The sequence below is a fragment of the Mastacembelus armatus genome, chromosome 6, assembly GCF_900324485.2.
Source record: "Mastacembelus armatus chromosome 6, fMasArm1.2, whole genome shotgun sequence".
Lineage (NCBI taxonomy): Eukaryota > Metazoa > Chordata > Actinopteri > Synbranchiformes > Mastacembelidae > Mastacembelus > Mastacembelus armatus.
The window spans coordinates 6,521,144-6,537,422 of NC_046638.1; the positions used below are offsets into that span (position 1 = coordinate 6,521,144).

General features: G+C 39.9%; 1 protein-coding gene across 1 annotated transcript in view; it reads left to right on the forward strand.

Annotated features, from left to right (window-relative positions):
• Window positions 1-11,561, forward strand: part of nell2a (neural EGFL like 2a) — a 74,057-nt gene extending 62,496 nt beyond the window's left edge. Inside the window, exons 16-20 of the mRNA XM_026311137.1 lie at window positions 1,090-1,230; window positions 2,523-2,716; window positions 4,521-4,697; window positions 8,403-8,627; window positions 10,844-11,561. Of these exons, the coding sequence (XP_026166922.1) occupies window positions 1,090-1,230; window positions 2,523-2,716; window positions 4,521-4,697; window positions 8,403-8,627; window positions 10,844-10,885 (779 nt within the window). The 3' untranslated portion in view covers window positions 10,886-11,561. The remainder of the gene's footprint in view (window positions 1-1,089; window positions 1,231-2,522; window positions 2,717-4,520; window positions 4,698-8,402; window positions 8,628-10,843) is intronic.
• The last annotated feature ends 4,718 nt before the right edge of the window (window positions 11,562-16,279 follow it).

Genomic DNA, 16,279 nt, shown 5'->3' on the forward strand with positions numbered 1-16,279 from the left:
ATTAAAAGGCTGAGGGCTCATTAGCCAATAGATCTTAATCCCATTACTTCCTGGGCGATGGGGGACCATGAGCCCGTCTGCCTGTCGCTCTATGGGGGATACTGTTGCAGGCAGTCGAAGAGAAGGTCAGACACAGCACTCTGCCATTTTCCTAATGAGAGCAGAGCATCATGCACAGTCATAAAAAAGCCATCACCGACTATGCAGACACATTTAATCATGGTGCATGTTTGGGCCTAACATATTTAGGCCTACTGTGTAATAACAGGCTTTATTTCCTCTCTCGTGTGGGTTTGGTCCTTAGTTTAATTAAATGTAATCTGTGAGTGATCTGTTTTTTGGGGGGGGGTTTTTGCGTATTATGCTCTTTGTTGAAAATTATATTGGATTTGTTCTTGGTTGATGTTTGTAAGGAAGTTGCAGGATTGCTTTTTGAAATAAGAATTGAACCCTGAGCTATTATAAACAGAAAGAGGGATTGGAGAGTGGAAAAGGAAACATATAAAAAGAGATGGACTCAAAATATACAAAATAAACACCAAATATACAGAGAGGAGAAAGTCAGAGCATGTAATCTAAGTCTTTGTATTATAGATGAGAAATGAAGGAGGCGGCAGAGTTGAGGATATTTTTAATAAGAGCTTTGTAAAAACAAGCATCAGCACCATCTATTGACAGCCTATCTATTAACTGTGTTAGAAGGTTTGTCATGTCACCTCGTAGAAACTCCTTTTGGCCAAGCAAAGTTCAGTAAGTGTGTGCAAACCACTGAATTTGTTCGCCTGTATGCATTGCTTTAGGCTTTTCTGACATTTCAGTTACATATCTATAGGTTTTAAGAACAAGCTTGTTATATTAGATCTTGCTATCTTTTATTGATACAGATTTTCTTCTCTGGCTATGCAGCTATGCTTGATCAATAAAACCTATGGACTAGCTTTGCTCAAATGCTAGACGTGTTGTTTTATCAATTATGACTCAGTGTTAAAAATGCCTACCAGCGTTCAGTAACTTATTCATTGTAAAAAGCATATTTTGCATCCAACATCACTACTATATATGGACATTGTATTCTCCTCTGCTTTTCAGATATTGATGAGTGTATAGATGGGTTTGTCGAGTGTGATAGTAAATCCACTTGTGTTAACTTGCCTGGATGGTACCACTGTGAGTGTCGTGATGGCTACCATGACAACGGCTTGTTTTCCGCCAATGGGGAATCATGTGTAGGTGAGTGGCCCACCTTCATTTTCCCTACATAAAACATTCAGGAAATATCTATTGTTTGCATTTCATGACAGTTTTTCAGATGTGCTATGTTGTTTTGTACTAAAATTGATTCAATTTTTACTTGTACACATACAACAGAGTCATGTACAAAAACTCAAATCAAATTGGTTTACATTAGTGTGTTCTGAGATGGTGGTGTTGAATATTTAAAAAAATTGAAAAAAAAATCAATCTTAAAATCAATTAAAATAAATTCAAACTTGAATTCACAGTTTTTCATGTCATGAAAAAATACTTGAAATAATTTTTCTATGCATGTTCTTTTTTTCAGGATAGTGCTTATTAAATTTACATATTTAATTGTGTCCCAGTCTAAACAGTATAAGAAATTACATGCCTTAGCTCAGATTTAGTAGTTTTAGTACAATGCTCTATCATTAGACACCCCCCATTACTTATCCACTGAATGGTCCCTAATTTTACATTTCAGTCCCAATCACAGCTCTTACAGTCTTTGCCTTCATTTCTGGCTTCAGGATTAAGATATTTGACTTGCAGAAGCAAGCACTGAAACAGTGTGTCAGACTATTGTTTATCGTGTTATTTACGCCTGTGTAAGGAATGGTATGATTGGGCAGGTATGTCATTATCAGTGTATTTTTCTCCCAAAATGTCAGTTTGTTTTTTGCAGCCTGTTTATTTTCTGAAACATTCTCTGTGATACAGCCTGCCAAAAGAAGTGTCAGCTGTCAAATTGGAAACCCTCCATCTACAGTAACACTGAAGCATTGCCTGTAACAATAGCGCTAGCACTGCTCCACTTGTTGACCCCATCTTAGCTGTCAGTTTGAGTTGGCAGAAGCAGGAACAAAAGCATGTTAAAGGCACTGTGTAAAAATGGTTTGAGTCTCACAAAGAAAAGTTATAATTTGACCAAAAGTAGGTTTCTGGGTTGCATTACAGTTGTATACTGTATATTTTCCCCAATGTCTGCTTAATATTGTATGGCTACATTTAAATTTGCATTTAAAGCTCACACTGCAGTGCTGAGCAAGCTAACAGTGCAAAGAGCTGGTTGGTGGTATTGTGCTAAAGGAAGTAAAACACGTCAGCATACATGCATACTAAATTTGCAACCATACTGTGCCAGAGCAGGCTCTTTTATCTTGTATCAATGGTACAACATTATCTAGCTCCTAATAGAAAAGAAGTCCTCATTTCCATGAGCTACGCATAAACTTACTTTACTGCACAAAGCATATGTATGATTTCATTTTTTGTACTCTCTGCAGATATTAATGAATGCAAAACGGGGAGGAACACCTGTGCCAATGACACAGTGTGCTTCAACCTGGAGGGAGGCTACGATTGCCGGTGCCCCCACGGGCACAACTGCACTGGCGACTGCATCCATGACAACAAGGTCAAGCACAGTGGGCAGATCTGGGTGCTGGACAGCGATAGGTGCTCTGTGTGCTCCTGCCAGGTAAGAAGGAGAGGAAGCTGAGCAGGGAGAACAGAGAGACAGAGAAAGCAGAGAGGGGAAGAAAGACAGGCAGAGAGTAATAAAAACAGAGGTGGATGGACTGGTTGAAATAGAGACAGACAAGTTGAAAAGATAGGTGTGATTAAAAAAAAAAAGAAAACATTGTGAGGCTGACAGGGGAAACATGCTCAATGACATAGATAGTTGAGCAACGTCGTTCCCTCTGTTGCGGCATGTTTACTCAACTAGTCTAGGATTTGATTTTCCTTTCTTTGTTTATTCTCTGTGCCACCCAAGTGTCTAAACAAAGAACAACAAAGCAATTGTAAAGCTGTGAATGATACCATCCCCCATAGGGCCAATCAGTAATAAATGTTTTGTTCTTTAAACGTACTGTTCCTCTTGAACCAATCAGTGAGGGGCTTGGATGATTGGTTAAAGTTTTTACATGCAAAGTGATATCAGTGTCCTGTAACTTTTTGGGATATTAGTGGTCAGTGTTCCTGGGGCGTCAACTTTTATGTGAGCTAACAGTTGTACTAAAATTTGGTTAATTTAATAGAAATAAGCACAATTAGTAGATTCACTTACTACAGTTAAGTAAATGATTGTGATGCATGTTCAGATCTGGCAACTTCAACATGCAAATTTGCTCCAAGTACTCCTTTGAAAAGGTATTCACAAAGTGGAGTCTAAATTGCAGTGTATTCATATACATACATGGATACATAAATCTATGTACATTATTAAATAAATAGTATAACTAAGTCTTAAAACAGCACAAATCATTGCTTTGTTTGTTGCAAACAGAAGAGCCTGCAGCATGTATACTTCAGTAATGTTTGCTGGTCTTTCTACTGACACTCTGTAGTTACTTAGCTTGCAAGGCTCAGGCTTTGATGTAGATGTTTTGACTGAGTTGTGACCACTACAGTGAAAAGGCATCTGGAAACAGCTGGCCCATAAAATGTATTCCAACATCACAAACATATTTTTCCTCCATGATTATCAGGTCTTGGCCATGCATTTCAGCATTTCACTCAACCTAATGCCAAATGTCTGGCAGTAGTGGAAGGTGATTATAGTGGATTAGTGTCAGTAGTGAATGATCAACCAGCAAATTATTCATTTGATTACAAAGGACCAAGGCAGAAATGGCTCCCTAATGAAATGAGTCATATTAATTGATTTGAGAGATTGAAGAGCTGCCTATCAAAATTAGTTGTACTGAGCAGCTGAGGGAGCAGTGGAGTAAACATGTTATTGTTTTGGAGGTGGGTGGACACAGCTGGGTATTAAAACGAGAGCTGCAACTAACTGATGGGAGAAAACAAGGTCAAACACCACAGAAAAGACAAAGATTGTTTGGTGTCCAGACTGAGGTCGTGCAATATGGAAATAAATTATTGTTTCAACCTGCTTGGAACACCAGACGGTTGAATTTCATTGCACTGATTAGCAGGATTGCTCATTTCTATGACATTTAAAAAATCAAGTAGCCTACTTTCTAGCAAAGAAAGAAAATCATTTTACATGTATCAGTGTAGTTTCAGGGTAATGAAGTGGTCCAGCATCCAAAACGAAGCAACAATAAAGTCTAACTGTCATTGTTGCTGAACAACCATAAATTTGATCTTCAAATCAACCATGTGGGTTGGGCTGCAAAGCCTTTATGTACAGTATTATCAACATAGAACAAATGGCCTTGTCATGTACAGTTTTTGTGTGCTTATGCCTGTATGCATTGTCCTGTGGTCAAACTTTACTGTGCTCATGTGATGTACCTGTTTTGCTTGATGCTCAGGCTGGCCAAGTCATGTGCCGCAGGATGGTTTGCGACTGTGACAACCCCAACGCCGACCTGTTCTGCTGCCCCGAGTGCGACCCTCGACTGAGCAGCCAGTGCCTGCATCAGAACGGCCTGCTCACCTACGGAAGCGGGGACACATGGGTGGAGAACTGCCAACAATGCCAGTGCCTGGTGAGTGGGAAGACATACATTAACCCCTATGTTTATGAAATAAGCATTACAGGAAGTTCCACATTGCTTTTACCTAAAGCCATTAACGGCGAGAGTGAAAACAACATTCATTGCTGTGCCACAGTGCCCACACAAGAAATGTAACAAAAACTCCAGTCTCCATGGAAATGCTTGTGAATGAGAGCTATGCTCTGTAAAGAAAGTCAAGGAGAGAAGTTTTGTGTCAGAAGTGGAGGAGTGATTATGAGTTGAATAGAAAGGTTGCACAGAGGAGAAAATGAAGATTGGTTTTCGTCTCGTGGCAGAAGAAAGAGAGAGTGATTATTGAGATTTTAAAGAATTCAAAGAACCCTCTGCACTGTTGTCTGCAGTAGGGGAATTATACATTTTATTGAAGGATACAGCCAAGGTTAAGAGAACAAGAGAAAATGTGCACGTGTGGGAGGGAGTGCCCGCGTGTATGGTCGTTGTGTAGTCTGAGAAGTTTCTGCAGGGTTTATGCCTCTGTTGACTGACTTCTGTTGAAATATTTGCAACATTTGTGTGTTAGTGGCTACAAGTGTCCATAACATCCAACTGTGTTCTTATACTGAACAAAATAACATTGTTTTAAAAGTAGAACCTAGATACTGTTTTCTTTGCATTTACAGTTTCTGCCATGTTTACCTTGTTCAGGGTTCGCACTGTGCAGCTGTTCAATCAGCAGTGAAGCCTTTCATAAGTGTTTCCAAATAGACCTGACAAAAACAATAAATCATTCTACCATACACATGTTAAATGCAAATGTAATGCTTTACATTCTACCCCACTGTCTTGTCTCACTCATACTCAGCAGTAACACACACCAGTGTCACTCCTTCTGTTCAGTGACTCACATATCATCTTTACGACGGACCTCAGACAAGCACTTTACAACTCTTTTTCTCTTCTTTTTTTTCTCTTTGTTGCTTTTAAAGATCTGTCATACTTGTAGCTAATAAAAGTTGGCTCCAGTCTGACAGATTTATGACCTGAGTAGCAACAGCAATACTATTTCCTCCCTGCCCTCCCACCACTGTAATGCTGTCCTGATGCGGTCTGGACATGAGGGCTGCTTTTTGGATGTCTTACAGTGAGCCATTATAGAAGAGTTTGAAAATCACTGCTCAGCTGAGAGGCAGCGGGGAAGCACAGTCGGCTGAAAACGGGTTCACTCGGCTTCACTCTCGCTGAGGCTGTGCTCACTGTAGGCACTTATATATGTTGACACAAGCAGACACAAACACATTTGATATTGCCAGCACGCCTGTCACAGCAGCAGAGTGCATACACACACACACACACACACACACACACACACAAACATGAGTACATAGTAAACACATGTACACATTCATGTACTCATGTTTGGGAATGTAGGTACAGCTGTCACCATGGCAGCATATACCCGTACTAATCCTTGCATACATCTACACATACACACAGATGGACATAAAACACACTCAGTTAATAATGAGGCACAGGGAAATAGATGCAAAGCAAAGGACCACACTGGCCCAGTGTAAGTGCAGCACTTGAAAGGGTGAGGGAAAAGCTGCCATGCATCGTACAGGAGCTTGAATAGTGTGACAGGGATGGAAATGAACCTTGAATGCTGATACAGTTAACAGAGCCATGGCTGTCCAGGCTAAGCAGGGGCCTTAAAATACACAGTGACAGCAGGTAGATGGGCAAACATTCTCCCAAGACCAAGGTGTCAATCCTTCTGTGCCAGTCATGCAATCATTTGAAATCAAGAATGTGGCCCTCAGACTGGGCACACATGGGCTACTTGATTTGCTATCTTGATAAATTACCAGAAGAGGAAAGAACCATTATTTCCTGACCCACAGGCTGTTCTTTAGGTCGCGGAGCACAAAAGAAGGAGCGTGATTGTTGCAGGCTAATGCCAAGGCAAAGATAAATGTCAGTAGTTTTAATCTCCTGGAGGCTTGTAAAGGCAAAGGGAGTAAATTGCAGTGAGATACCATGAACAGTGAATGCAAATCCAGATTAAAATAATCTTTTGAAATACCACAAAGAAATGAAAGCTCAGCTTCAGGTTTAGGTTGATCAAGTTTCCACACCACACTGTTCTGTTTAAAAGGCAACAAAAAATGGATTGTATTGTAAATCCCTTTCTCCTTTGTGATCATAGGCCACATCTTCATGAACAGACAAAGATGAGATTAGATAACCTGCATAAATCCCCTAAGGGAAGTTCAGGTAGTCTTGTGGTAATGAAAGTTATATATATTAAGTAGTCAAGGTAGTCAGCAATAGTCCAGTTCATGTTAATTAGTCATCTGCCATTGGCTAAGGTGTTGTAGAGCCTGATGGCAGTGGGGATGAAGAATCCTGTATGATTCAGTCCTGCAGCACAGTGAGGTGAGTCGCCCACTGCAGCTTCTTCTCTGGTCCATCACGATGTTGTGAGGAGGATGATCAGTGTATTCCAGGATGGACTCTACCTTTTTCTCTGTGCATCTCTCCACCACAGCCTCCAGTGTGTCCATCCTCATTCCAGACACTGAACTACATTTCTCCACCAGTCTGAACGGCCACCTCAAAGATTTGTGCTTTATGCTGCCTCCCCAACAGACTGCAGCTTAAAAGAGCACACTACACTTTCCTTTGTCTTTGAGGTGTTTATTAGAGGGCAGTTTTTGTGACTCCAATATCATAAGAATAATTTTGGATATTGCAAGTCTCACAATAAAGTCCACTTTGTACAGTATGTTCAGGAATGGAGTTCCCTGTGGATGATGATGAGAGTGTCCTTATCGCAGTGTGGGATAGATACCTGAGGCTATATTCAATCCCTCCCTCTGGTGACAGGCAGAGTGCCACTCGGGGGGGATTTCCCACTTTAAATGTTTACATGCAACATGGAGGGAGGGATTGAGCATTAGCACTGTGTGACTCTGTGCTTTATAGCCAGCTTAATTTACTACAACATTTCAGAAATGCTGAACAAGACAATTTTCAGTGATATTAAATATTCCCGGTGGGACACCTGCAGTAAGCTTGTTGTACCTCTGTGCATGTGTATGCCTTTTGCACCTGCTTGTGAGTTTACATACGCAGTATATAAATATGTATATAACGTATACAGTCTGAGATCATATTTCACTTCTCAATAAGGCCTGAAGCAGGAGGGCTCATCAATGGCTGTGTATGCAGAAATAGGTCAGACTAGAATGATATAGCGCACAGTAGCTAGGCTGTGTAAAGTTGGCCAAAATATATATGACCTGTTTTCACAGGCCAATAGACAATAGCAGCAGGAGAAATCCAATAAAGCTTTCTGTGCTGAAAGTATGCTGTGAGATTAATATAGGAACAACAATAAGACAGGGGGACTAGAACAAGTCAATTAAAAAGCTGGAACATTTAGCTCCACAGTCTGAAAAATTTGCTGACTGAGTTGGAAGATTGCTCTGCTCATCTGTAATTTCATACATACCTTACCAATTTTTTTCATGAAGTGGAGACGCACCCTCAAGCATGCAAATACAGAGCATCAGGAGAAATATGTTTTTTTGTGCAAGAATAACTCTTTTTAGGAACGAAAATGCAGGTGGATGAACAGATTATTTTGAATTTTATCTACATTTCTCTCTCTCTCTTTCATACTCTCTCTCTCTCTGTCTGTCCATGTCAAATTCTGCCTCTCCACCTTCACAGCAGGGGCAGGTGGACTGCTGGCCCCTGCCGTGCCCGCCTGTAGATTGTGAGTTTACAGTGGTGCCTGAGGGCGAGTGCTGTCCCCGCTGTGTCAACGACCCCTGCCTGGCCGACACCATCCGCAACGACATCACCAAGACGTGCACGGACGAGCACAACATCTCACGCTTCAGTGGCTCCTCCTGGATTAAACATGGCACTGAGTGCACCCTGTGCCAGTGCAAGGTAAGGCACCGGCTTTACCAGCAGCCTCAACACAGGTTCAACAGCAGCTGAACAGCAGAGCAGACAAGTGAAGACAAGATACCAAAGAAAGTGGTTTGAAAACCTTTAGTGCTTTTTCATAAAAATAGAGTACCCTTTCGTCCAGGCTTTGCATTATGGAGGCAAATTTTGCATCTTTTACACCTCATGGCTGTATTTATTACACATGGTGGTAAATACATCTGGAGGTGTTGATGCTGCTGTTGCTAATATGTGCATGCAAACATTTTGCACATGGAAAAGACATACAGACATTTCTTGAAAGAAGGAGGGAAAATGCACAAAGAGCTTAAAGATTTGAATAATGCCTAATAGGTAGCATGTATAGTTCCACATGACACTGATTGCTATCAGAGAAACAACCTGATACACGGAATGTGCAAGCTTTTACTTCACAAAAACAAAAGAGAGGAGAAATTAAAATTGGATATGCAAATGTTCAAGTTATGATTGTGTGTCCCATTTATATTTAGGAGCAAGAATACTGTATAATATAATTAATTCTTTAATACAGTAGTTTGAAATCTTGGCCAATATTCTTGTACTTTCTTAATGCTGCAGAGTTAATGAGAATATTGATACTTCTGACATTTCTGTCTGTTAAATATGAACATGCAGCCAACAACCCATTAGTTTAACTTAAAGACTGGGAACAAGCAGAAGCACCTAATCTGGCTTTGTTCAAAGGTAATACAATCTGTCTACCAGCGCCTCTAAAGCACACTAATTAAAACATTATTTCTCCCATTAGATACATACAAAAGCCTAAGCGTAAAAGTGAAGGGAGAAGTAACTACCTCCTGGGAGCCACACAGCAATGATGAGGCAGCTGTTTCCAGGCATTATGCTAAGCTATGCTAGGCAGCTGCAGGCCGAGGCTCCATATTTAAGAAATATGAAAGTTGTATCAATCTAGGCTATTCATTGCAATAAGCATATTTCCCAACATGTCGAACTATTCCATCCATCCATCCATCCATCCATCCATCCATCCATCCATCCATCCATCCATCCATCCATCCATCCATCCATCCATCCATCCATCCATCCATCCATCCATCCATCCATCCATCCATCCATTCATCCATCCATCCATCCATCCATCCATCCATCCATTCATCCATCCGTCCATCCATCCATCCATCCATCCATCCATCCATCCATCCATCCATCCATCCATTATCTTTACCCACTCATTCCTAGTTAGGGTCACAGGGATCAGCTGGAGCCTATCCCAGCTCTCTTTGGGTCAAAGGCAGGGGTACACCCTGGACAGGTCACCAGTCCATCACAGGGCCACATATAGACAAACAACTACTCACACTCCTATGGGCAATTTAGAATCACAAATCAACCTGCACTGTGTTAAACAAGCAAGACAAGATTTTGCACGTAGAGTATTTAATATGTGTAGATCAGTCTACCTAGAAATGTAGGATAAACTTACATAATTGATTCTAGTAAATCAGGCCAACAATTGTGTGCTCCACAAGTTTTTGTTTCAAGACGTGGCACAGAACAGTCACTGAGAGTAAACCATGCAAGCGAATATCCTCTTCATTACCAGTTGTGAGCATAAACTGTTTGCTTCAGCTTTAGGACTAATCCGCCAAGACTCGATTCGGTTGCCTGAGTTTCAAGGATAAAATATTCTATCCCTGCCTGGCTGGCAATGATGTCCACATCTTAGAAAAAAGATAGCAGCCACTCTCAATAGACACACTCATAAGTATTCAACACCCTAATACAGTCTTTCAAAAATGTCAATGATTTGTACTGAATTCAAATGCATGAACATAGATTTACAATTTCTGAGCAATACTGCCTTTGGTCAGATTGGTTGCATTCTAGTTTGGTCACTTTGGTGACGTAGCTTATATACTGCTGTCTTTTCAAACCTTTACTTATCCAGGAGTTAATCAGTCACCTAAGTTTAAAGCGAATGACTCCGTGACCATTGACATTGGTATTCTCAGTAGACCATCGCTGCCTTGGATCAGTTGGTGCTGAGATGACACCCAGAGGAATCCTAAATGCCAAACAGACTCTGTATGCTAGAGCACTGCAGTCATGTGAAAATATTATCTGCTGAGCTTCTGAAAGAGTTTGCCTGAAGTTAAAGTGTGACATTAATCCACTAATGTATTTCTTTCATTTGTCTTTCCTCTCATTTCCAGAATGGACACATCTGTTGCTCAGTGGACCCCATGTGCCTTTAGTCGTGGCGGATCTGAAGGCACCTGTACAGTGTTCTCCATGTAAAAAAAAAAAAAAAAAAAAAAAAGTAACACCACCCTAATGTCTCATCACTGTTCTCCTCACAGACGTGGGTCAAATTGGGTTGCATTGTCAGGATTTGTTTTAGCCTGCTAAACCAGATGGATGGGGGTTACAAATCAGAAAAGTCCATATAAAGTTACATTATCAAATACAAACAATTGTATAAAATTGACCTTCAGGTACTTTCTGTTGATTTCCAGCTCTTATTGTATATTTTGTGTGGTAAACTCCATCCATCTGGTATCACATACACGATAAACATTAAGAATTGTTAGCAAACACACTGACCTGCGTCTGCCTCCTTGACTCCTCTTTATACCAAATGCAAACCTATATCATACCAAACAGATGATGGACTACCATTTCCTGAAACCTGCTCTCTTTGTTCTGTCTCACAGCTTAGAGTGAACCGTTCCCCACTCTGAATCGTCGCTACATGAATCTGTAAGATATTACTATTACTGGCATGACTGTGCTTGATGTCCAAATTTTTTGCTGATTTCTAAATTCTCAATGATGATGATGATACTTTAGATAGAGGCAAATAGCATAAGGTTCAGTTGCCACATTTATGAATCGTCTATATTACGTGGTGCTTCGTAGCATTTTGTTCCATTTCTCTTTTTTGTAATTTTTTCTTTCCAAGCTTGTTATTGTGTAATAGTGTTATAAAGTATTTCCATTTACATTTAATTCTTGTCTTTGATTATGTATGTGTGATTAATCTATTCGTAGTGTTTGAAAGATCAGTCTAATGCATCAGTCCTTCATGACGTTAAAAATGTTTTTGTGGAAAGTGCAGTTGAGTTTAGTAGTAGTTGAGTAGACCTTTGAAGGCCTGATTATTGTGGCACTGTTGGGGGGTAATGCAGTACAGTTCAACTGTACTACAAATGACAGATTTCAAATTATTTAAACAACTAAAGGCTAGATCAGAAAGGTTGTAGTTACTTTTCATTAAGTAGATACAGCACAGGATACGGAAATTATTTATGTACTAATATTAATTTTTTGACAACTTAAGATTGTACATTGTGCAAAGTATTCAAGCTAAAGTACCTTTCAAAACAAAACAATTCCATAGATGCCACTCCATAGTGTTGAGGTCTTCAGTATTAATCTACAGTGTATACAATAGATAAAAAGAGGTACATTATATAAAATAGTTAAAAATAACTACAGCTTAAATAGAAATAATATTAAGTTAATGAGTGAGCCAATAATAGTGACATTTTCAGTGCTGAACCTTGTGTTATAGCTTCACTTCTGTGTGGAATCTGAATGTGTTTTCCAGTGCTGTTGGTTGCGTGACACAAATTAATTCCAGAAAAACCTTTCCCATTCAGATGAATCAACCTGAACATGTTAACTTTGTGTATTTTCTTTGCATTTTTTACATTTTCTTATAAATATTTCTCAACATTTGCTGAGATTAGATACTTTGCTTCCCAAAATCAAACACCAACTAACACTTAATCATTACATAGCCTGTAGTTAATGCTGTAAATTGAATAAGTAAAATTACAATTTCTGGTTCATCTAAAATAACTAGTGTTGTATAGTATCTGTGGTGTATATTTTAAATGAAGCTCCTTCTGTGTTGAATGGTCTCCAACATCCAGCATATTTAGATGGATAGCAATGACTACCACTGTTGTAGCACACAGATTCCTCTCCTCCCTACTCTGTCCTGTGCCTCTGGAGATGGTAGTAATACTTGTGTTGCAGAAGAGCACTTAAAGCTCCTAATATAATTATCTATCAGTTCACAGCCACAGACAAATGAGTTCATCCAGGAGATGGCTTTATTTCCCTGTTGAGCAGTCTCTCTTCTACCTACTGATTCCCCGACTCTTCCTCACATCTGCCTACATTAACAAACACAAAACGTCAGAAGGGCCAATTTATATTCTGACACACTCTCTGCTCACTTGAGCTTTTACTGCGCCTCTCTCCCCCCAAAAAACTTTTTTACCTCAGGTTATCATGACTCTAAACTTATCCATGAGTTGAATGGTAGGGCAAGGGACATGGGTAGTGGAGAGTGGACAGTGCAGTTCGCAGCACTGCTCATAGGTTGGCAAGGGCACCATCTGGCCTGCTTTGGTCCAGTGGCTTCTAGCTGGTGGTGGCATGAAGCCAGTGGGTACCTGAGTAGTGGTGGCACAGCAGGGCAGACTGGTCCTCCAGCTGGCTTCTAAATGTTCAATTTTCTATGGCAGTGCTGAACCCTCTGCAACAGATGCCTTGACCCACAGGGAGTCCACTTCACTGCCTGTCCTATATTCACTGTTAATGACCACACATATCATTGTGATTGTGGCTGGTGGAAGAAAGCAACAGAGAAACGTTAGTTCTTTCTTGACCAGAGTTTAAATTGACAAAAATGCACTGGCAAGCAGTATTTTGTGCTGTATAAATTTTCATCGTCCATGCTTCAAAAGGCTCTACTTTGTCTGCAGAAATCATTCCACGGTCAAAGGCATTTCGGCTGTAGGGTTTTTGTTGGAGAACAGGGGCATGGATTTACACAAAACAATTCATATGTTTTGATTTAGCAATTAACAACCATGTAGGAAGGATACACAGGCATGTGCAGTAAAACATGCTTGTAGAAGCTTTTAGCTTTTCAGCTTTTAAAACTGCAGTGTGAACTTACTGGTTTCCATGTGTTTGCCACAGTTTTCACAAATGTGCAGGATACACTGAAAGTACAGATGTTTAGAACCTCAGACAGAACAAAGAGAGACATTTTATTGACATACTGACAAATATGCATATTAAAAAACACATATGTACAAATACTTTACAGAGCCACTGCATATATGTTTTCAGCTGAAGCTGGAATAATGAGGACACCCACATTCATCATGAACTGACTCACGCGTGTCACATGTTCATGCCAGTTACTATTTTCCAATTAAACATTTACGTTAGTTCTTTTTAAATAAATTCACTGCAACTGTAACTGTATTGCAATGTTATAATGGAATAACAAAGAAGATGTTTTATTGGTATTGGCAAAATACCATGTTTTTTTCCAACATCATGATTTGACACAGTTGTAAAATAATATAAAAGATATAATAATAAGAATAATATAAAAGATTACTTGGACAATGCACAGGCAGTAGATAAAATGTAGTGTGACAAATATCTGCAGCTTATGCATAACACCCACTTCTCCACAGTGGCTTGAGCTTTCTCAGTGATGAAGATCATGAAGTCTATCTGCTGAGAAAGCCTGGAGATGCAGATAAAGCCTAGTGAGTGACCCTTGAGTTGAGAGCAATCATAAAATGTTCAGCACATTAGAGTCCATTCATTCTTGCTTCCATATAAGGTGACAGTGTTAAAATGAGGATTTCTTGAATCCTCAAGGTTTTCAAGGTCAAAACTGAAATTTCACACTTCAAAAACATGGCTTTTACCATTAGTCCTATATATCAATAGACATGTAATGTTTAGTGTTATTTTGTGTCATGGGTTCAATGGTATGATTCAATACAAATCCAATTTAAATGGAAGAAATGGCTTGTTTTATTGCAAAAATTAATCGAATTTATCAACAGTGGCTTCTGTTCTTGTGCGTCACAGATCCTTACTGCTGCAAATCATACCAGCAGTGTAGAATAGTCCAGATTTTCATTTTCATTCCTGATTTGACTTTAAAATAGTTAGAATAATAGATTCCCTTTTACTCCAAAAGAACAGTAAAGCAGACATCATTATCACACAGCCATGCCTGTGGACTCAGTCCAACAAGAGAGTTGTTGGAGGTGGTGAGAGATTTATCTGATCCACTTTACTTCTGTAAAGTATCAGAAACCTGCAGAAGGAATTAATGACAAATTCCCTTTCTCCTGTGGCCACTGGGGACAGAAACCATCTCAGGTCCAGTGAAAAGACTGAGGGGAAAACCTATAGCGGCTTACTGGGGCTGACTACGCTGATAAATTTCCCAGGGTCTCCCAGAGTCACTGAGCTGTCAGCACAGAGTGATGGGCCATGTCAGGACATGATACACTGATCTAATTGGAGGATAGCTCAAAGACAGTAGAGGAGACTTCAGCTGATCTGTAGCTGTGGTTGGCCACCTTGGGGGATTTTTCTGGTTTATATTTAGCTGTTGGTACAACACTAGCAGTACTGTTATTTTTAGCTTTTTATTGGTTTATTTATTTATTATTTTTCATAACAAATCCTTGGATATTTTTCTGATTTGGAGTTAAGAGATATTTGCATGAAACAAATGTAAATATGTAGAATCAGAGGATTTGAACTCAAGGTTGTGAATGAGCTTTTTAAAATTTTTATGAAAGGCAGAATCAATCATAAGTGCTACCAACACAGATCCATCCTCTGCACTGAGGAAGTAGTCAATATATACACAACATGGGCATCAGGCTCCAACACCCCACAAACATTTTTGAAACTCCAGTTTTGATGTGTTCTCAATTACTGCGTGGTCCTCTAAAAATCAATACCTCATTTCTCAGCCCAATGGCAGACTTTGGGGGAGGCCTCAGTCAAACAACTAATGCTCTCTGGCAATGAGATATATTTTCCCAGACAAACTACAAGAGATAGTACAACTGTTTGGTTTTCATCCAGTAGACTTTTCCTTCATTCATTTCATTTCATTCAGTTTACCCTTAAAAACACATGGGTGATGCTCTTAATAGGGATCATTTACAGCATGTGGAGAGGCAGGTTTCCATGTTGTGGATCCAATTACACCTCACAGGACCCATGGCTACTGGTGATGGCCTACTGCAGAGATTAAAATTGTGGTATCACAGTCACGGGTTAGTCTATTTAAACTGCTGCGCCATCAAAAATATTTCACAGCTTGCTCCTCTGTGCAGGGTGTTCCCTTCGACACCTGGTTCAGAATGTTTGGGGTTACGATGGTGCAACATGCTTATGGCCATTTGCTATTTTCTCTTCTCTGCCATCCTGTTAATAATCTTAAAACTCCTCTCCCTTGCAACTTTATTGGAGCGGTCCTAAACCCAGATAGGGAATCACTTCTATCCACAGTCAGTCCAGTGTTTCTTCCTCAGACCATTTCAATTTAATCTATAAATCATTTAGATGTATAGAGGTTCTGTAAACAAATCCCACAGGGGAGAAAAATGCATAATACATTCAAATTATTTCCCAGTGGCATAAATCAAACAGGCCCCGAGCAGGACTCATGCTAATCTGAGACAAGTGTCGTGTGTATGCAGACTATATTTTCAAGTGTCCTTGTGAAGATAGTGTCATTATTTCTCATATTGCCCATATTAATTGGGTCAGCAACTGTAAGAAGCTTGACCTGTGCTGTT